Consider the following 22196-nt stretch of genomic DNA (forward strand, 5'->3'; position numbering starts at 1 on the left):
GCTATAGTAACTCTTATGATTGGAGCAGATGGGCTAGCCTTTGCTCCCCACAGGTATCAGTGGGCTTTGGGGCACCCATGACCCTGTCTAGTACTAACCACTACATACTGGGACCACCGCAGAAGACCTGCCATTTTGGAGATACTCTAGCTCCATCATCTAGCCGTCAGTTTGGCCCTTTTTCATTTATATTACATTTACAGCATTTAGGAGACTAAATACAACTGAACAATTGAGGGTTAAGTGCCTTGCTCAGGGGCCCAGCAGTGACAGCCTGGTGGACATGGGATTCAAACTCCCAACCTTCTGATTGGTAGTCTAACATCTTAACCTCTAGGCTACCACATACCCCACTTTTTCAAAGTCGCTTAGATCCTAATACATTTGAACTGACTGTTCACCTGCTCCCTCATACTGTATATCCCACCCCTTGTCATATGCCATATGATAATCAATATTATTCACTTCACTGGTCAGTGGTTTTGATGTTATGATTGACTGTATACAGAACAGTCATTGTTCTGAGATCAGGTTACTGCTTATAGGTCTATCTAGAAAGGATTCAATTTACAGAGTGTCTTGTGGGAATCTCTTATTTTATAGTTGCTCGTCTGTGAAATTATTTTATTAATTATGTCCAGATTTTTCATGTCGATATTTTTCATAGGTCTCCTTTAGTGTAATGTAATGTCTTTAATGTAAAATAAACATCCAGAATGTTTCATTTTAGTACCAGGAAAACTGATTTGTGGTCAAGTTGAATGCTAGTTGGGCCACCTGATGATAAAGGTTATTACTATGGCAACCAGTAGTAGAAATGCCAACTGGCCAAGAGGCATTCACTAAACTCTAGGGGTTTCGTTACCACGACCTAAAGTGGGCGTGTTTCCGGAGGTCTTGGAAAAACACCCTCTTTCAAAAAAAAACAGCATACTACGAAGGACAAAACAGTCATACAGGTAGATTTATTTTAGAAAACAAATAAATAACCAAACTACGGTTATGGTTAGATTATCAAATAGGCCACGCCTACCCGATGACGCAATATCTGTTACGCTGTTCTGAAATCCCTGGAAATAAGTGCATCCCGTCCGACTACACGTCCCATGATGCACCGTTTTGTTGTTACGTGAAGGGAAAAACAGAAGAAGCGCCTCGTGACGGGTCGGGGGCGTGGCTTCGTTTCTCTGGGCTGCGCTCTTGGGCAACGGATAATCTAATGTATGACCGCGGAGTGTGAGAAAGCGGAGTCCTAACGGAGATTTCTTTTTTTTCCTGGATTTGAAACAACATGGCAGACGTAGTGGAGGGAGAGGACGTGCGCTCGGCTGCGCCCTCCGTGTTGCGCTCCTCACGGCACGGCTCCGGCGGGAACGTTACTGCGGGCCCTCGGCTTGTCCGCATTATCAAGTCGGATTCGGGTTACGGCTTCAACGTCCGCGGCCAAGTGAGTGAAGGAGGTCAGCTGAGGAGCATCAACGGCGAGCTGTATGCGCCGCTACAGCATGTCAGCGCCGTGTTACCGGGCGGTGCGGCGGACAGAGCCGGCATCTCCAAGGGCGACCGCATTCTCGAAGTGTGAGTTACGTTAATCTGCTGTAGCTACAGTTAGCCTGCTGTAGCTAGTCTACTGTAGACGCGTTCATCTAGCTAACAAACAGACCGCGTACTGAAATCGAGCGTAGTTTCAACCATCAATAAATTATATTTGCGGATAAATTGAGACCAGTAGAATTAGCTATCTTCCCTGACATCTTTCAAAAAACTAGCCATATTACAACAAGAATTAGCTTTAGCTCCCTAGGACTGTTATTTCTTTCCCACTTATATTCTGACAATCCCCGTCTCCTGTGTTGAGATTGGTGTAGAAGACGTTCTTGCAAATTTACCCAGCCAATCCGAACCACGGAGCCGCAATATGGGTGACACATGAACAATCAGTTGGGAGATAGAAAAAAGGGCAAGCAGAAAGATCTGATTGACTCTGATAGGAGCCGAATTGTGAAGGCGAGACAACTGCATCAGAGCATCTTCAAAATAGCAAGTCTTATGAGGTCAGTAGTTGGTACCTACCAAAGGTGGTCCAAAGAATTACAACCAGTAAAAGAGATGCAGTTACATTCACTGATGTGATTGAGGATTAAAGGCAAACCCGTTTGATCTGATTCCAAAGAAAAGCTACTATAGCACAAATTGCTGAAAAGAGTTAATGCTGGCTATGACAGGTGTCTGAACCCCAGTGTTGTGCTAGTTACTAAGAAATAGTAACTAGTTACAGTTACTAGTTACTTCATTCAAAAAGTAACTCAATTACTTTGTTGATTACTTACACCAGAAAGTAACGCGTTACTGTTAAAAGTAGCTTTTAGTAAAGTAACGTTCTTTAATATTCCCATTAATATTAAAATATTAATAAATATCCCATTAAAGTGATTTTATTTTATCAAAATCACATTTATTTTCTTTAATTGTTCTTGTTGTTTCTTTAATTGTTTTTATTATGATTTTATCGTGTGCCTCTTATTTTTACATTTTTTTCTCTCTCTTATAAACTGTTTTCTAATTTCTATGTAAAGCACTTTGAATGACGTCTGTGTATGAAATGTGCTATACAAATAAACTTGCCTACAATATAAATAAACTTGCAGACAAATAAACTGATTGTAAATGATATCATCTCAAAATAGCCTTACTGCACTCTATTCATTATTCATTAAACCAAATGAATACGTCGGTCTAAATGAGTCTACACCATCAGGATATATCTATAAGCATGATCCTCGTCAGACTGGTCGTGGAGGTGGTGTTGCCACTATCTTTAGTGATTTCCTTACTGTTACCCAGAGAACACAGTATAGATTTAATTCTTTTGAAGTGCTTGTGCACATGCAGACAAAAAAAATCCATGATGTTTGGATGAGTTTGCAGATTTTCTTTCGGACCTATTGGTTAACTTTGATAAAGCATTAATTGTAGGAGACACTAACATTCACATTGACGATACAAACGATGCTTTAGGACTCACATTCATGGACCTAGTAAACTCATTTGGGCTTAAACAAAACACCACTAGAGCAACACATCGTCTTTAATCACACACTAGATTTAATAATATCACACGGAATAGATGTCACTGATATACAGTAGATACTGTATCATACCTCAAAGTGACCACAGACCATTACCTCATAATGTACACACTACCTATAGAACAGACTAACTGTGTCTCACCACGTTATCGACTCGGTAGAACTATTATTCCAACCACTATAGACAGATTCACAAATAACCTGCCTGATCTGTCTGGACTTCTTACTGCACCCTTACTGCACATTAGACACTGTTGCCCCAATCAGATTACAGAAGGTTAGAGACAAAACACCTGCATCGTGGTATAATAGTCATACTCACACCCTCAAGAGAGAAACACGTAACCTCGAGCGAAAGTGGAGAAAAACTAAATTAGAGGTTTTTAGAATTGCGTATAAGGAAATGTCCAGCTATAGACAGGCTCTAAAAGCTGCCAGGGCAGAGAACCTGAGCAAACTCATTTAAAATAACCAGAGCAATCCCAGGTTTTTATTTAGCACAGTGGCTAGATTAACAAAAATCCAGAAATGTGAACACACTATTCCATCACAGTTCAGTAATGAGGATTTTATGAAATTCTTTACTGACAAAATTAAAAGCATCAGGAAAAAAATAGTTGATGTTCAACATGCGAGAGCACCGTGTGACCCAGTCTCACCTAAAGTGCTACACTCACAACTACAGTGCTTTACAAGTAAAGGACAGGAAGCGCTAGATAATCTTGTGACTACAGCTAAATCAACAACTTGTTCACTAGACCCTATCTGTAATGAGTCTGTCTGTGTTTGGCCCTGTTTCTGTCTGCTGTCTGCCGTGCTGTTAATTGGTTGCTCCGCCCACTCATTGGTTACCATGGACACTAATTGCACTCTATCTCCCCCCCAGGTGTAGGGCTGCAACAAACGATTATTTTGATAATCGATTAATCTAACGATTATTAGAACGATTAATCGACTAATCATCGATTATTGTCAATGCCATTGACGACTAATCAGTAAGTTTTGAACGATTATTCAGCTTTTTCAATTAGTTAAAACATTGAGTTATACATATTCTAACTATAATATAAAAAAAAGAAAATCACTTCAGCTTTTGAAATGGTTGTTTTAATGAACTTTGAGCCAACTAAACAGGTCATTCTCTTTTTAAGCACTGTTTAAATATTCTGTTATCTTTTAATTAAAAAAAAAAAAAATTTACACAAATGAATCAGCTGCATTACAGACAAAAATATATATATATATGTTTGAATGTAAACATCTCTTGGCAGCAGTATTAAGAGCTTCATTTGTAAAACAAGTGTTCAGTTTAATGAAAAGCAGTATGTAACAGTGTCCTTTCTGCACTGGCCTTTTTTGGATTTTCAAATAAATGCTGAATTAAAATGAAGAAAAGTCAGCCTCCACTTGTGCCAGGATGTTTCCTTTTCAAGTGCTCGAGCATGCACGTTGTGCTTCCATGAAACGCAAGTTCTGCCTTGCATGTATTGCACACAACTGCATTTTTGGTTGGAAGTTTTGTAAAACTTTCCCACACCTTGCTTGTTTGTTCGCATTCGCTTGCACTCCGTCATAATTTGCGCTTCCTTTAAAAGTTCTCTTCTACCGCATTTGTTAGGGCTGCATTACACTCTAGCGCTACAGCGCCGTAGCGGTCAAATCGCGATATTGCAGGCCCTTACATTAGGACACGTGAGAACAAACGACTACTCGACAACAAAGATATTTGTCGACAATTTTTTATTGTCGACGTTGTCGACAATGTCGACTAATCGTTTCAGCCCTACCCAGGTGTATCATGTTAGTCACTGATTGTCTCTGCTTGGTGATTGGTTCCTGCTTGCTATATCTACCCTGTTTGTTCACGTCCCTGGTGTTGGTCGTTGTTGTATGTTGTTGATGTTCCTGTTTGCTTGCCTGTTTCTTGTCTTGGTTTATTAAAAGTCTAAACTGCACTTGGATCCTCACTTGCCTTTGTCTCGCCGTGACACTATCCCAACTAAATTACTGAAAGAAGTGTTTCATAAAGCTGGCGAGCCTCTTCTTAATATTATTAACTCCTCGCTATCTTTAGGTTACGTCCCTAAATCTTTCAAGTTGACAGTTATTAAGCCACTCATTAAGAAACCTAATTTAGATCCTAATGAACTATCAAATTACAGACCTATTTCACACCTTCCGTTTATGTCTAAAATACTAGAAAAGGTTGTGTCTGTTCAACTGAGCTCCTTCTTACAGGAGAACAATATCTTTGAAGAGTTTCAGTCAGGGGGGCATGGTGGTTTGTGGTTAGCACGTTCGCCTCACACCTCCAGGGTTGGGGGTTCGATTCCCGCCTCCGCCTTGTGTGTGTGGAGTTTGCATGTTCTCTCCGTGCCTCAGGGGTTTCCTCCGGGTACTCCGGTTTCCTCCCCCGGTCCAAAGACATGCATGGTAGGTTGATTGGCATCTCTGGAAAATTGTCCGTAGTGTGTGATTGTGTGGGTGAATGAGAGTGTGTGTGCCCTGTGATGGGTTGGCACTCCGTCCAGGGTGTATCCTGCCTTGATGCCCAATGACGCCTGAGATAGGCACAGGCTCCCCGTGACCCGAGGTAGCTCAGATAAGCAGTAGAAAATGAATGAATGAATGAGTTTCAGTCAGGTTTCAGGCATAGCACAGAATCATAGCACAGAATCTGCACTTGTTAAAGTTACAAATGACTTGTTCTTAGCTTCGGACCAAGACTGTATGTCACTATTAGTTCTACTTGACCTTAGTGCTGCATTCGACACTATAGATCACAACATTCTTCTAGATCGCTTACAAAATTACACAGGTATTCATGGACAGGCTTTAAGTTGGTTTAGATCCTACCTGTCTGACCGATACCATTTTGTAGAATTAAATGGTGAATCCTCCAGTTTATTGGCAGTTAATCATGGGGTCCCTCAAGGATCAGTCTTTGGACCCCTGTTCTTCTCGATATACATGCTTCCATTAGGGAACATTATTAGAAGACATAGGATTAATTTCCACTGTTATGCTGACGATACAGTTATATATATCTCATCAAAACCAGATGAAATAGCTGAACTGTCCAATTTAACTCAGTGCCTTAGAGAGATAAAAGATTGGATGAGCTGTAATTTTCTGTTATTAAACTCCGATAAGACAGAAATACTACTTATCAGTCCAAAAACAAGTACACAGAAACTCTCACAATTCAACCTACATTTAGAGGGATGTACTGTTACTAGTAGCTCAACAGTGAAAGACCTGGGTGTTATATTAGACAGCAACTTGTCTTTTGAAAATAATATCGCCCATGCTACAAAAACAGCCTTCTTCCACCTTAGAAATATTGCCAGGCTGAGAAACATCCTATCTGTATCTGATGCAGAAAAGCTAGTTCATACATTCATGACCTCTAGAAATAGAAATTGTACCAGCTCCGATCGTCTTCTGTGCGATGTAGATTTTGGACCCTCACTGAGATGAGGCTGACTCTGAGGACTCTGAGAATCCTGATGCATCTAGAGATCTACCAGCTCCAGTCAGACTCTGCGATACTAAAAAGGAGATGTAAACTCCATGTGGTTTTTTGCATCTATACAACATCTGTTTGACTGTATTTTTATAATCACACCCCCCAGTGTCACCCATATGAGGATGGGTTCCCCCTTGAGTCTGGTTCCTCTCAAGGTTTCTTCCTTTACCGTCCAAGGGAGTTTTTCCATGCCACTGCTGCCTGAGTCACCTCAGACTTGCTCATAGGGGATAAATAAATACACATTGTGAACTAAATCTATCTAATATTAATCTTGAATTTTGTATTCTATTAATCTTTAATAGTACCATTGGGTTCTGTAAAGCTGCTTTGAGACAATGTCAATTGTAAAAAGCGCTATACAAATAAACTTGAATTGAATTGAACTGTTTGTTGATCTGTCCCTGGCTAACAGTCCGGTTAAAATCTAGTCGCTGTTGTTTGGCTGGAGGGGCTTGACTCCCTTCGAGTGTGTCCACTGACACTGGGTTAGCTTCTAGCTTCGTCGAGGCATGTAGTTTCTACCTCCAGATTGGAGTTGCTGTTTATCGCAGTAGATAGGACCTTTGAACCAGAAAGACGCAGCTTACATTTGACTAAAAGTTTTTTGTCTTCATGCTCAACTAAAGTGAAATAATGAGCATATTTCCACTTTGAGAAACTTGTCTTGCTCTTACCTTGACTCGCCATTACTGCCGCACATACTTGAATAAACGGAAACTTTATTTAAAAAGTAATGCATTAGAGTATTAGTTACTGTCAAAAGTAACTGCGTTACGGTAACGCATTACTGCCCAACACTGCTGAACACACAGTGCATCACAGTTTACAGCATAAGGGGCTGCATAGTCATAGTGTACCTATGCTGACCTGGTGAATGAATAATGGTACTTTTACATCATGTGGATAGTCAAGTGCAGGCATGTCACTAGAAATGGCCCTAGGATGTACTATGGGAAAAATGCAAGTCGGAATAGACAATGTGATGCTTTTTCTACTGCTCTTTTTGTAATGTTTTGTTACACGGCACGTATTGTCATGCACCAGGAGAAACACAAGGCCCACTTCTGACAAAAAGGCCCAAAATCTGACAATGGCTCTGAAGATTTCATTTTGGTACCTCACAGCAGAAATAGTACCATTGGAATGTGTATGTCTGTCACATGTCCTCAGTGTGAACCTGCTCTCATCGGAAGAGAACTGGGTGCCTGCTAATTCTTGTGTTCTATGGCAATCACTAATCGAGGTGCCCAGTACTAGGATGTGAGCACAGGTCCCACTAGAGCAGCGGTGTCCAATCTGGTGTTATCCGGAAAGGGCCGGTGTGGGTGCAGGTTTTCATTCCAACCAAGCAGAAGCCACACCAGAGTCTACTAAAAGCCAAGAACAACTGATTAAACAGGTGGAATCAGGTGTGGCTTCTGCTTGGTTGGAATGAAAACCTGCACCCACACCAGCCCTTTGTGGATAAGATTGGACACCGCTGCACCAGAGGATGTCAGGCACTCTTGCCACCCTCATGGAGTCTGTTCTGATAGTTTGGTAAAAACATGCACACTTATAGCCTGCTGGAAGTCATTTTGTAAGGCTCTGGCAGTGCTCCAGTTCCTCTTTGCACAAAGGAACAGAAACTGGTCTTGTTGCAGTCTGGTTGTTCTTCTGTGGCCCTTCTCACCTCTCCTCATGCAGTAGCCCATCTTTAATGTCTTTGATTATTATGTAATAAATAAGTCTAAGTAATGTCACCAGATGCACCAGATGTCAGCAAAAGACTGTGTTAATGGGGCGTTTTCTCATTAAAGAACTTCTTTGTTCACTTTGCTGCTTAAATGAGATAAAAATCAAAATGATTAATTTTGGATTATTGTTTATTTGACTCACACAGTGTTCTTACTGGGTGCTCACAAGAATTTAACTTTAACCTTGTTTCATATTTGTCAAGAGGATGAATGCTTTCATTTCATAGTATCAAGTAAACAAATTAAGTGGGTGTTAACCTCTTTCTTATATGCAAATATAAACTTGTTTTCAGCTAAACAAAAGGTTTAAAAAAGCCAGAAAGTCAACTTTAGTCCAGTGGTTCACAGTAAGCTATAAAATATATACTCAATAGGCTGTCTGTTAAATAACTAACACGAGCAATCATTCTTTTCAAAAGCTGTTAATCTAAATTGGCAACAATAGAGAAAAATTGCATTCAGAAATTTTCCACCCACACAAATTAACTACCCACACAAGCTGGAACAATCACAACCATATACAAATTAAAATCATTATATCAAGCTACAAGCAGAATATCTATTAAAGCCATTACATAGCAATAGCATGCAACAATGAGAGCACTAGTGAAAGTGTTTCTGCTTAATATTGTGTTTTACTTTAATTCTTTTTTTAATCCGTTATGTCTTATCTGGAGAAGGCATTGTTGGAGGCATTGTTGGAGGTGAGGACAATGCTAGAACAGAAAGAAAAGTTGTGAGTATGTTTTCTGACAATGGGTCAACTGAGCAGCTCTGAATTCCAGATGAGAGAGACCGGGAAAAACATTTAACTGCATAATGTTTAAATACTAAAATTCAGACACAACTATGAAAACAAATTCAAATTCAAATGTATTTGTATAGCGCTTTTAACAATGGACGTTGTCTCAAAGCAGCTTTACAGAACATAAACCTAAAACAAAAAGTTAATATAAAGATTAATATAATACAAAAAAGTAAGATTAATATTAGACTTATATTTAAACATGTTTGTATTTATCCTCAATGAGCAAGCCTGAGATGACTGAGGCAAGTGTTGGACAAACACCATTAGATGGTAAAGGAAGAAACCTTGAGAGGAACCAGACTGAAAGAGGAACACATCCTCATTTGGGTGACACTGGAGAGTGTGATTATAAATATACATTCTGACAAATGTTGTATTGATGAGTAGGTTGTTGTCCTAAAAGACCACATGTAGTTGGCATATACTCTTAGAATGTCCAAATATGTCATAAAGCAGAGTCCATCTGGAGCTGGTACATCTCTAGATGTCTCAAGATCCTCACATGGTTGGCCTTATCTCAGTGAAGATCCAATATCTTCATGACACGAAAGACAATCGGAGCTGGTACAACTTTTAAATTTACAGTGTCAAACCTACTCTGTCATTTTCTCCCCTGAGAACTCTAAACAATAATATACAGCCACTGTAATTACTAAACCTGCTGAACAGGCCTGGAAAGTCTTTGCCTTTTTTATGCTCATGTTAAGCATTTATTTGTAAATTCCAGATAGTAGAAACTAGACAATCTTAAATCCCTGAGTGTCTACTTTCACATATGCAAATTAAACACTACTAAGTGCAAAGAAAAAAAAGGGAAAAAGAATGAAGCAAATGTAATATTTTGGATAATATGCAAATTTATCTATAATGTTTCCATTTACACGGCTCTTGTGATTTCTAAAGGTGTGGCCGAAGGTGTGTACATAACTGCTTGCAGTTCACATGCACAAACGAGGCCTTAACCTTTTTGTGTAAGTCATTTTCCTTATTGCATTCCCTGTTATTTTACTTTACTTGATCTCTCTGCTATTCTGAGAACATGAACAGATGCTCAAATGCTTATATTATATGGAAATATTCCAGTAAGCCACAGAACTATGCTTTTCTATGGCTAATAATTGAATCCTACACTCACCGCCAGTAAACTGAAAGTCTGGAGGTTAGCTCTTTGACCCAAAATGGTCAGAATGGTTTTGGAGACCATTTGATCTAGACAAAGACATTAACAAAGAAAATTCACAAACTCATGTCTAAAATAGCCATCATACAGCAAGGCGGCCTAGCCGTGCCTTACTCAAATACGAAGAGCAAACTTTGTTACCTGTACACACACAACGTCTTCATAATGGATTTGCTCATGGCTTGGGCTTGCTCTCAGGATTAATAATGACATGTCGACAATCAAGTTCTATGCATTTAGTTTTCTAAAGTTAATAAAAGGATGATGATAGATAGCCATGTAGACCTGTTACAATTTCACACAGTAGTATAACATTTGTTGGGCTACTTGCCCAACTAATTAAAAGAGAGAGAGAGATACAACATGTCCAGCTTATGTGAACACAAATAGCATGTGATATAAAGGAGAAAGAAAATTAAAACTAATCCATAAATCAAGACAAATTAATTTCTACCATGAAACAAAAGCAATGTCATCACATAAACAGAGGACAGTAAGGTCTGCCTACTCAAAGCCAAAGCAGATACCTCAGTGCATGTCAGGAATAGCTGGCTTATAAATCTGATCTTTTTGTAAACCCATGTTTTTTCTATCACATCCCTGTGTGATGTGCTCTCTTCTCCACTGTTTTCATTTCGTGTTTTTTTTTTAATCTCACTTCATTTCCAACTGATTCATATTTTCTGTGCTTGAGGTCTATGTCATTGTATTATGTCTTTAAATTTTGACTGATTCAAGTGATACACTGCACTACATTTTTATTGGCATAGAAGTAAGTCAAAATAACTTTTCTTTCATTATTAATTTCATGTTTTCATGTTTTATTAATTTCAATTTCATTATTAATTTCATATCTGTGCAATTGACCTTTCTGGATTTTTGTAGTTGTGACTTCATGCAAATGTGCTGTGGCAGGAATTTGCTTGGCACAGGTTTTCAATCTACTTGAACGAGTAAAAAGCAAATCTGACTTTCAAATGTAAAATTTTGGTTCTGTTTGGCTTAAGCGAACAATTACTCATGTAAAATTCAGCCTAACAAATAAACATAACAAAAACCAGCAATGAGTTTATATACTGACAACAGGTTACTGTGGATACAGGGAGTGCTGGGGAGGAAATGGTGGGTGAGTGGGTTGAGCTAGGTTAAATGAGGATACATCCTCCTCCTTTCCCACTAACTTTTCTCTTTAAACTAACTCCTTTGCTATGCACATTTTATTTTTTCTCAAACCCACAGTTTAACAGGTAATTCAGGTTTTCATCCTTAGTCTCTTCTGCATTCAGTTTGTTTCCCATTGTGTTTCACACTCTCCTTTACATGCAAACAACCATCTTGCTTTTTTTTTTCTCTGTTCCTAGGCCCAATGTTTTATTGCATAAAAACACACATGCTCTTTCACTCTGTTCAATCTCACTTCCTCTTGCCTTATACTACTTTTATGCAGTGATAAATTTGTGTGGTCATGTCAACAACAAAGACCAGAATCATAGAAACACAGTAGTCTCTCTCTTGCCAGGACAATCGTGAGAGAGCACCTACCACAAACCTCCAGCTGAAGCTGAATCATCAGGCATATGTGTGTGTATGTGTGTGTGTGTGTGTGTGTGTGTGTGTGTGTGTGTGTGTGCAGAGTCAGAATAACATGCATGCACAAAAAGTACATGCATGTTTTTTTCTTTTTTCAGTTTTTCCTAATAATACTTCAGAATTAAGCAGTTTGCAACTGATCAGGGGCGTAGATTACTTTTTATAAAAAGTAAATTCGTCCCCCTCACTTTTTTAGTGGAGAGTTGTGTTCACCACATGTTGAGGTTTTAATGGAGCAATGTATATAAATGCAGAGTGATTTAAAATTCAAAGAGACAAGAAAGTTTAAGATCCGAATTGTGTTGCACAATGTTTAGTAACTCTGCCTGTTGCTCTTGTTGAATAATTAGCAAGTTTTAATTTAAAGGATTATAAGGAAAAAGAGCTGCTTTGACAAACGTTATATAAACTCTTTTATAACGTCTTTTGTTTTAACAAGTGTGTTATCAAAACCCTTCAAATAAGAATAAAGATAATGTTGAACTGAGATTTTACAGCAAGTTTAACTCTGCCAATTCTACATAATATCAAGTGTGTGTCACTGTATGTACACGACAGAGACGAGGACGACGAATAGTGACATTAAAAATGTCATTTTAATAATAAGGAGCAGGTAAATCACACATACATACAACATAGTAAAAACGATAACCAACAGTGGTGATGGGTATAAATAGAGTCCGGGTGAACAGACAGGTGAAGATGGGAAACAAACATGGTGGATGACGGGGTGCAAAGGATGATGGGTAATGTAAAAAATGTAAATAAGTTACAAAGATGTCCCTTTAAGGGTACTGTCCCAGTGGCAAGCTGTTCTATTTCTTTCTTTCTTTCTGTTTTATAATCATATATAATCATAACGCATATAAATCATGATTAAAAAAATCATGATTAAAAATAAATCCCCCCCCCCCATTTTTTAAATGATGGCTACGCCCCTGCAACTGATCATGTGTCAAAACTTATATTTAACACAGAACACAACAGTGTGTCAGCCAAGATGTTAAACATGAAATGCTGTTTTGCAGGTTTGATGTTTTTTTTAAATAATTAAAAAAATAGGGTGTGGACAGTCAGATAATGCATATAAGGGCCAGTCCTTCCCTCGTCTAATCAGCTCATCCTTCTCCATCTTTGTTTTCACTGGTCTAACTCGCTGTCTGAACCTAAAGGTGAGTAGTGAAGTTTTCAAGGAAAGGTTTTGCAATGGTTGTTTTGTACAGATCCTAATGAATTTTGCTTTTTTGTTGTTGTTTTTTGTTAAAGAAAAAACAGTTGTTTGCTGTTAGTGATTTTCCAATGTAAATACTATTAATGCTAACTGACTTTTTTTAAGTTCTGTGTATATACAGTTCTCAGGTTATTGTTTAGTGTGTAGGGTATAGATGTTATTGTTGTTTAGTGTACATGTATCTCTCTCTCTCTCTCTCTCTCTCTCTCTCACACACACACACACACACACACACACACACACACACAACTTCTAACATCTTGCTTGCCTCTCACTCTTAGTACTATTCCATTTGCAGGGTTATGACAATTTTATTTCAAGAACAGAAGCAGAGGAATGGAGGATGCTAGGCTGATATTATAAAATACAATACATATTTGGAAGAACTTTCATGTTTTGTTCCACACGTTTAGCGGAGCAAAATGGCACATGACTGGAAAAAAATGAGGCTCATTTAGTGTTTATTTACTACAAAGAGAATGAGGAAACACATGTCTTCTGTCTTTAAAATAAAACAATAAATAAAGCTTATAAAGATTTATTTATATTCTTTCCTTTCCAAAAGTCATCATGTCTCAGCTGCAAGCCGCAATGGTATCGCTCATTGCCGTCTTTAGAAAATACGCTGGCAAAGATAAAGACGCAAATACTCTTACCAAGGGAGAGCTAAAGGATCTTCTCAACGCAGAGATGGGAGGCATGTTTGGGGTAAGAGGCATGCTCTTAGACCTTACAAAAGAGATTCATTAGCTTTTATACTGACAGAGATTTTTATTCTGATTTAGAGATTCTGCACAATATTAATGTGTTATATTGAACGATAAAAATAAATAAATCATCCGCTGTTTCTTTGGGTTTTGGTTAACAGGACTGCAATGATCAAGCAAAACTGGACCAGCTGTTCAGGAGCCTAGACCATGATATGGATGGTACTGTGAACTTCGAAGAGTTTGTCATCATGGTGACCACCATTACTATAGTTTGCAACGATCAATTGAGTTGCAAACCACAAAAGAAGTGATAAATGGGGACTGACCCTTAACAGCCAAAATGGCATCTTACAATGATAAATGCATGAAGCAGATAAACATTTGAAATAAAGAATTTTAATTCATTTTAAGACAGGCTGTGTTATTTTAATGTGTGTTGTGTGAGTATGCATTTCCAGAGGTAGCAAATAGCAGAACAGCAAATGCAATGTCATATTTTAAATAGAACATTTGAACATAACTGATGATACGGCGAAACTCTAATACTAATGGACATGAATTAAAATATTGGTTTATAATAATAGTAATCTTCTAAAAATGAGGCTTGCAGAGTGTAACTTTTTAAAATCAAAGGTCAGACTTGACCCTCGGTTGCTGCACAGAGTAAAACATTTAGTTTGAAAATAGTAGCTTCTTAAAAGTCATAATAAACATGGAAATATAGATATAGAGTCAGGTGCCCAAATAAGCAAGAGCAAAAGTTTAGCTGTTATATGTTAGAGAGAATAAGTATGTATTGCACATTATTCAATTATCCATATAAACAGATAATTATAAACAGATATGCTTGTATTTGAATTAGGGAATATATCAATTTTGAATAAAACAGTATAAACAGAGGCTCTTGCTCCTGTGTAAGATTTAAATGTGTGCATGCAACACGATTGAAAGGTTTGTTGTTTTAGCAGTTAATTGCATGCTATTCAAATGCATGTTTTCGCAGGTGCTTGTGTAATGTGACCTTACAGTCTAACCCGACGAGTGACATGGTTTTCGTGTGTGTTTCATTAAACAGAATAAATAATGCTACTGCAGATCTACAAGCCAGCAACATCATCTGAGCTTTCATAAGATGTTTCAGATGTTTGTGTCTTTGTTTTAGAAAGTCAATAGTTTATAGCAGTACTGTTCATGATATCTACAATCAATATGCAAATGCAATACTGTATGCTTACTCCCTTTTTTTTTTTTTTTATTTTATTTATTTGAAAGGGACAATGCACATCAATCAACATTTTTTGTTTACACTCAAAATGTAAATGTGCCAGAATTAGCTGAAGAGCTATTTTTCATCTGCAGTCCCTTGGCAGGTCAACACAATATCATAGTACAAAAATTAAATACATGAAAAACACAAAACAAATTAAAACACTAAATAGATAATAATAAATACAATACAAAAATCATTACAGTACCAAAGATAAAATAAGTTAACTATTGATGATTGCAATTTTGAGTGTTTTTAATCCAATTCTTGAGTTTGAATTTAAATGATGAATAGCTGGTGCTCTTTCTGAGTTCAGTAGGGAGACAATTCCAATAATTTGAGGCCCGTACTGAAAAGACTGTTTGACCAAACTTACTTCGCCTATACTGTATAACACAGTCTCCCCTGGTAGCTGCCCTGTTTGCCCTATCACTGTTATTCCTCAGTTTTATGAATTCACGCAATGGTGGGGGTGCAAGCCCATGTAAGATTTTAAAAATGAGACAAGCATCTTGATAATGTGAGAAATTGTTAAAATTGAATAAGTTGTATTTAGTAATAATATTACAGTGGTGATGACTGATAGGTTTTTGATCTAGTATTTTTAAGGTTTGCTTATAAAGGGTCTCAATTGGTTTTAGAGTTGTCATATTTGCTTGGGACCAGCTTGTGAAACAGTATGATATGTGAGAAAAAATCATGGCATGCATAAATAGTTTGGCTGCCTCTATTGTTATATATGGCCTAATGTATCTAAAGTTAGCCATATTATATCTGATGGTATGCTTTTTAAGCATAAAATGGTATGCTGATACATGCTTTTTAAAAGTTAAATTAGAGTCCAAAATAATACTGAGGTATTTAAAATTGGACACTTCCATGATTTTTTCTCCCTCTATAAAAACATCTGCCTGCTGTACATTTGTGGACCTCTTAGAAAAGAACATACAGACTGTTTTGTTAATGTTAAGATGCAGATCTGAGATTTTTAACCAGGCAGAAACATGCACCAATGCTTTGTTTAATTCAGTTCCTGCCTGTTGTTTGGTCTTAGTATGCAAATAAATAACCGTATCATCTGCATACATTTGTATATTAACAGATTGACAAACTGAAGGCAAGTCATTAATATACAGGCTAAACAAAATAGGGCCCAATACTGACCCCTGGGGTACACCAATATTACAGTCAAGGTATGAAGAATGAGAATTACCAATATGTACGCACTGTTTCCTGTTAGTTAAATATGACTCCATCCATTTCATAGCCTCATCTGAGAAATTATAAGAAGATAATTTTGATAATAGTGTCTGGTGGTTCACAGTGTCGAAAGCCTTCTTAAGGTCCAAAAACACGTGTATGTGTAATAGGACAAGTCCTTGTTATGTATCACTTATTCATGTCTTGCTTTATGATGCTTTTCATTTACAGTGTGCTTTCAGTATGCATTATTAGAGTACTTGATCATTTTGTATTCATTAATTATATATTATATTCATTGATAGATTATAGTAATTGATCGAGTCGCCTTAGCGTCTTTCCACTGACCAAAATTTAATTTCAGTCTGTTTAATCTGTATGTGTTTCTGTTTGTCTTTGGCTCTTCAAATCACGAGGCCGGTTTTCTGCATTATTGCAACACACTGTAGTTTTCTCTCTGGACACACCTAGCTTTAGACTTGTAGGAACTTTGAATTTTGAACTTGGAATTGTGGGTGTGCTCAAGGAAAGGTTTTGCAGAGTGTATGTTTTGAGATCCTAGAATCTAGCCATGGGGGTCACAGTCCAGTGACTTCTGTGCCGGTCCCAAGCCCGGATAAATAGAGAGGGTTGCGTCAGGAAGGGCATCCGGCATAAAACATTGCCAAATCTAACCATGCGAATTGTCAGTAAGATTTTCATACCGGATCGGTCGAGGCCCGGGTTAACAACGACCGCCATCGGCGCCGTTGACCTACAGGGCGCCGGTGGAAATTGGGCTACTGTTGGTCGAAGGAGTAGAGGAGGGAGGAGAGTGCACAGACAGAGAGAGAAGAGGAAAGGTAAGAGTGTAGGACTGAGAATAGGGACTCTGAATGTTGGTACTATGACAGGGAAAGGTAGAGAGCTGGCTGATATGATGGAGAGAAGGAAGGTGGATATACTGTGTGTACAGGAGACCAAGTGGAAGGGTAGCAAGGCTCGTAGTATAGGAGCAGGATTCAAGCTGTTTTATTATGGTGTGGATAGTAAGAGAAATGGGGTAGGTGTGGTCCTGAAGGAGGAGTTTGTGAGGAATGTTCTGGAGGTGAAGAGAGTGTCAGACAGGGTGATGAGTCTGAAGTTAGAGATTGAAGGGGTGATGTTGAATGTTGTTAGTGGTTATGCCCCGCAGGTAGGTTGTGAGTTAGAGGAGAAAGAGAGATTCTGGTGTGAATTCGATGAGGTGATTGAGAGTATTCCCACGGGTGAGAGAGTGGTGATAGGAGCGGATTTTAATGGACATGTTGGTGAGGGGAACACAGGTGATGAGGAGGTGATGGGCAAGTTTGGAGTTAAGGAAAGGAACCTTGAAGGACAGATGGTAGTAGACTTTGCTAAGAGGATGGACATGGCTGTGGTTAACACGTATTTTCAGAAGAGGGAGGAACATAGAGTGACTTACAAGAGTGGAGGTAGGAGAACACAGGTAGACTACATCCTTTGTAGAAGAGGCAATCTGAAAGAGATTAGTGACTGTAAAGTGGTAGTGGGAGAGAGTGTAGCCAGACAGCATAGGATGGTGGTGTGTAGGATGACTCTGATGGTCTGTAAGAGGAAGAGGTCAAAGATAAAGAAGAAAACTAAGTGGTGGAAGCTGAAAAAGGAGGAATGTTGTGAGGAATTTAGACAGAAGTTGAGGCAGTCTCTGGGTGGTCAGGTAGTGCTGCCGGATGACTGGGAAACTACAGCAGAAGTGATCAGGGAGACAGGGAGAAAGGTGCTGGGTGTGTCATCTGGAAGGAGGAAAGAAGATAAGGAGACTTGGTGGTGGAATGAGGAAGTTCAGGATAGTATCCAGAGGAAGAGATTAGCCAAGAAGAAGTGGGATATGGACAGGACTGAAGAGAATAGACAGGAATACAAGGAGTTACAGCGCAGAGTGAAGAGGGAGGTGTCTAAGGCCAAGCAGAAGGCATATGATGAGTTGTACACTAGGTTAGACACTAGAGAAGGAGAGAAGGACTTGTACAGGTTAGCTAGACAGAGGGATCGAGATGGGAAGGATGTGCAGCAAGTTAGAATTATTAAGGATAAAGATGGAAGGGTGCTCACAAGTGAGGAGAGTGTACAGAGGAGATGGAAGGAATACTTTGAGGAGCTGATGAATGAGGAAAATCAGAGGGAAAAAAGAGTAGAAGGGGTGAACTTTGTGGAACAGGAAGTAGATAAGATTAGAAAGGATGAAGTCAGGAAGGCTTTGAAGAGGATGAAAAGTGGAAAGGCAGTTGGTCCTGACGACATCCCGGTAGAGGTCTGGAAGTGTCTAGGAGAGGCAGCAGTGGAATTTTTAACTAGTTTGTTCAACAGGGTATTAGAAAGTGAGAGGATGCCTGAGGAATGGAGAAGGAGTGTGTTAGTGCCGATCTTTAAGAATAAGGGTGACGTGCAGAGTTGCAGCAACTATAGGGGGATAAAGTTGATGAGCCATACAATGAAGTTGTGGGAAAGAGTAGTGGAAGCTAGGTTAAGGAAGGTGGTGGAAATTTGTGAGCAGCAGTATGGCTTCATGCCCAGAAAGAGCACAACAGATGCAATTTTTGCTCTGAGAATGTTGATGGAGAAGTATAGGGATGGTCAGAGGGAGTTGCACTGTGTGTTTGTAGACTTAGAGAAAGCGTATGACAGGGTGCCAAGAGAAGAGCTGTGGTACTGTATGAGGAAGTCAGGAGTAGCAGAGAAGTATGTCAGAGTGGTGCAGGACATGTATGAGAGGAGCAGGACAGTGGTGAGGTGTGCTGTAGGTCAGACAGAGGAGTTCACAGTGGAGGTGGGACTGCATCAGGGATCGGCTCTGAGCCCCTTCCTGTTTGCTATAGTGATGGACCAGTTGTCAGAGGAGGTCAGACAGGAGTCTCCTTGGACGATGATGTTTGCAGATGACATTGTGATCTGTAGTGAGAGCAGGGAGCAGGTGGAGGAAAACCTGGAGAGGTGGAGGTTTGCGCTGGAGAGAAGAGGAATGAAAGTCAGTCGTAGTAAGACTGAGTACATGTGTGTGAATGAAAGGGAGGGAAGTGGAACAGTAAGGTTACAGGGTGAAGAGGTGAAGAAGGTACAGGAGTTTAAGTACTTGGGGTCAACAGTCCAGAGTGATGGAGAGAGTGGGAAAGAAGTAAAGAAGCGAGTGCAGGCAGGTTGGAGTGGGTGGAGAAAGGTGTCAGGAGTTCTGTGTGATAGGAAAATATCAGCAAGAATCAAGGGGAAGGTGTACAGGACAGTGGTGAGACCGGCCGTGCTGTATGGTTTAGAGACAGTGACACTGAAGAAGAGACAGGAGTCAGAGCTTGAGGTAGCCGAACTGAAGATGTTGAGGTTCTCTTTGGGTGTGACAAGATTGGACAGGATTAGGAACGAGTACATCAGAGGGACAGCCCATGTTGGACGTTTGGGGGACAAAGTTAGGGAGGCGAGATTAAGATGGTTTGGACATGTTCAGAGGAGGGAGAGTGAGTATATTGGTAGGAGAATGTTGGACATGGAGCTGCCAGGCAGGAGGCAAAGAGGAAGGCCAAAGAGGAGGTATATGGATGTAATTAATGAGGATTTGAAGCTAGTGGGTGCAAGTGTTGAGGATGCAGAAGATAGGGTTAGGTGGAGAGAGATGATTCGCTGTGGCGACCCCTGAAGGGAAAAGCCGAAAGAAGAAGAAGATGTTTTGAGATCCTAGACTGAATTAAATTCAAGGTTGTTGTTGTTTTGTTTTGTTTTTTGCAATTCTGCTAGTGATTTTATATTATAATTTTTTAATGTTCTGTGAATATATACTTTCAGGATATTGTTCAGGATATTGTGCAGGTTACTGCCCTCCTTCTCTCTCTCTCTCTCTCTCTCTCTCTCTCTCTCTCATACACACATATAAGTAACCTCCATCAAACATCTTGATTCTGTTTGATTCACTGAGAGTTTTATATGATTCACTTAGAGTTAGAGACTTAGAGGCAAGATGTGCACTGGAGGATGCTAGAAGGAGAAATATTTGACTTTGTTGAATATTGGCTACAGTCAGCTTTCTTAACTCCATTTTCTTTGTTAACCTCTAGTCTTAATTATAGTGAACAGCCAGGGCGTTGGCCATAATCCGCTAAACCAACTGTTCTACTTTAATGTTCCTCTTTAATCCATCCTCCTTTTTGTGTATTTTTCCATGTCTCCTCCTTCATGGAATATTTTTTTCTTTTTGGGTGATTCATCCAATCACGGCACAGAAGGAAGTATTTACTAACTTCCCTTAGGCCAAAGCTAGGCGTGGAACACTGTGTGTGTGTGTGTGTGTGTGTGTGTGTGTGTGTGTGTGTGTGTGTGTGTGTGTGTGTGTGTGTGTGTGTGTGCATGTTAGAAGTTGTGCACAGCTTCTCCTTTACTTGCTGTTAGACATTTATTTAACCAATTAATTGCTATTTTAAAATAATTATAAAGTGCAGTTTGATATTATATTTTTACTATAACCTCCTTTTCACCTTCATTCGTTGTTCAACAGATTATGTTCAGTAGACAAAACTCAGACTGCATGTTCCATGCATCCTTTATTAGTTATCTGCCTGGGGATGAGGCTACACATCTTCTGGCTTTGTAGGTTGCAAATTCAGTGAGAAAATAAAACTTGTGGTAATAATTAAAGTATATATATTTCCAAAAGCCATCATGTCCCAACTGCAGCAAGGAATGGGAATGCTCATCGCTACCTTTCATAAATACTCTGGCAAGGAGGGAGACAAATTGACTCTTTCCAAAGGAGAGCTAAAAGACCTGCTCAACGCCGAGATGGGAGACATTCTTGGCGTAAGATGCTCTTAAACCTTACAGAAGCAATTCATTTTATATTGACAGATTTGGAGATTCAACACAATATAATGTATTAAAAAAATAACTCAACCATCATTGCTTTGTACGTTTTGGTTAACAGAAAACCCAAGATAAAGTGGCACTGGACAAGATACTTAAGAACCTAGACGCTAATCAGGATGGTACCGTGGACTTCCAAGAGTATATCACCCTTGTGACCGGCATTACCATGATGTGCAACGAATATTTCACAAAAAACCATAACAACCAAAACAATGCAAAACACACACCAATTGTTTTTGTATATTTTTTTGTTCCTTCGATAAACAGAAAGAAATGTTTGCCATCTTACAATGATAAATGCATGAAACAGATAATTGTTTGAAATAAACTATTTTAATACGAATTAAAGACAGGCTGTGTTGAATAAAAGTGTGCTTGTTCTGTCTGTATATCAATACATTGTTGAAAATCACAATACACATGCAAATATAGAGATAAAGTCAGGTGCACAAATAATATAAAAGAAAGAAAAATATGACAACAAATAATAGCAGATTAACAAATATCCTGTTTTGTACATGCTGAATATTTAACAAGGAGCCTCTGCATATTTGAACTTGTAAGGTCACAGCACATCAACAAATGATTCACTGTTTAAACTTTAAATGTAATCACCCAAAAGTTTTACAAGACAACGAGAATATATATATATATATATATATATATATATATATATATATATATATATATATATATATATATATATATTAAATGTTAGACGAAGCATTAGGATCTATGTGCAGTACTTTGTTATACAATATCCAAACTCGTAGTCAACACAGAGCAATACAAGACAGGAATAATTCATGATTATTAAGGAGACATGATATCTCAGGATTAAAATACAGGCTAAGGAGAAACTTTGATAACAAAAGCTCACAATTAAATTTACACACTGCATATTGAGGCTGGGGGGCACGGTGGCTTAGTGGTTAGCACGTTCGACTCACACCTCCAGGGTTGGGG

At 38.9% G+C, this 22196-nt stretch overlaps 2 protein-coding genes across 2 annotated transcripts; both read left to right on the top strand.

Moving 5' to 3' along the window:
* Positions 1–1083: 1083 nt before the first annotated feature.
* Positions 1084–13105, top strand: LOC132846194 (sorting nexin-27-like). The gene is made up of 2 exons (XM_060870801.1): positions 1084–1578; positions 10069–13105. Exons 1-2 carry the CDS (start codon positions 1292–1294, stop codon positions 10181–10183), a joined length of 402 nt encoding a protein of 133 aa, XP_060726784.1. The 5' UTR covers positions 1084–1291; the 3' UTR covers positions 10184–13105.
* Positions 13106–20864: 7759 nt separating this feature from the next.
* LOC132846193 (ictacalcin-like) lies at positions 20865–21599 on the top strand. Its single transcript, XM_060870800.1, has 2 exons — positions 20865–21164; positions 21289–21599. Exons 1-2 carry the CDS (start codon positions 21027–21029, stop codon positions 21550–21552), a joined length of 402 nt encoding a protein of 133 aa, XP_060726783.1. The 5' UTR covers positions 20865–21026; the 3' UTR covers positions 21553–21599.
* The last annotated feature ends 597 nt before the right edge of the window (positions 21600–22196 follow it).

The sequence above is a fragment of the Tachysurus vachellii genome, chromosome 5 (genome assembly GCF_030014155.1).
Source record: "Tachysurus vachellii isolate PV-2020 chromosome 5, HZAU_Pvac_v1, whole genome shotgun sequence".
NCBI classification, from domain to species: Eukaryota; Metazoa; Chordata; class Actinopteri; order Siluriformes; family Bagridae; genus Tachysurus; species Tachysurus vachellii.

Excerpts from the sequence above, each read along its gene's own strand:
- LOC132846193 (XM_060870800.1), top strand. The coding sequence starts at position 21,027 with ATGTCCCAACTGCAGCAAGGAATGGGAATGCTCATCGCTACCTTTCAT. Across the intron at positions 21,165-21,288 it reads AGATGGGAGACATTCTTGGC|AAAACCCAAGATAAAGTGGC; the intron begins GTAAGATGCTCT and ends TTTGGTTAACAG.
- LOC132846194 (XM_060870801.1), top strand. The coding sequence starts at position 1,292 with ATGGCAGACGTAGTGGAGGGAGAGGACGTGCGCTCGGCTGCGCCCTCC. Across the intron at positions 1,579-10,068 it reads GGCGACCGCATTCTCGAAGT|GTGTGGCCGAAGGTGTGTAC; the intron begins GTGAGTTACGTT and ends TGATTTCTAAAG.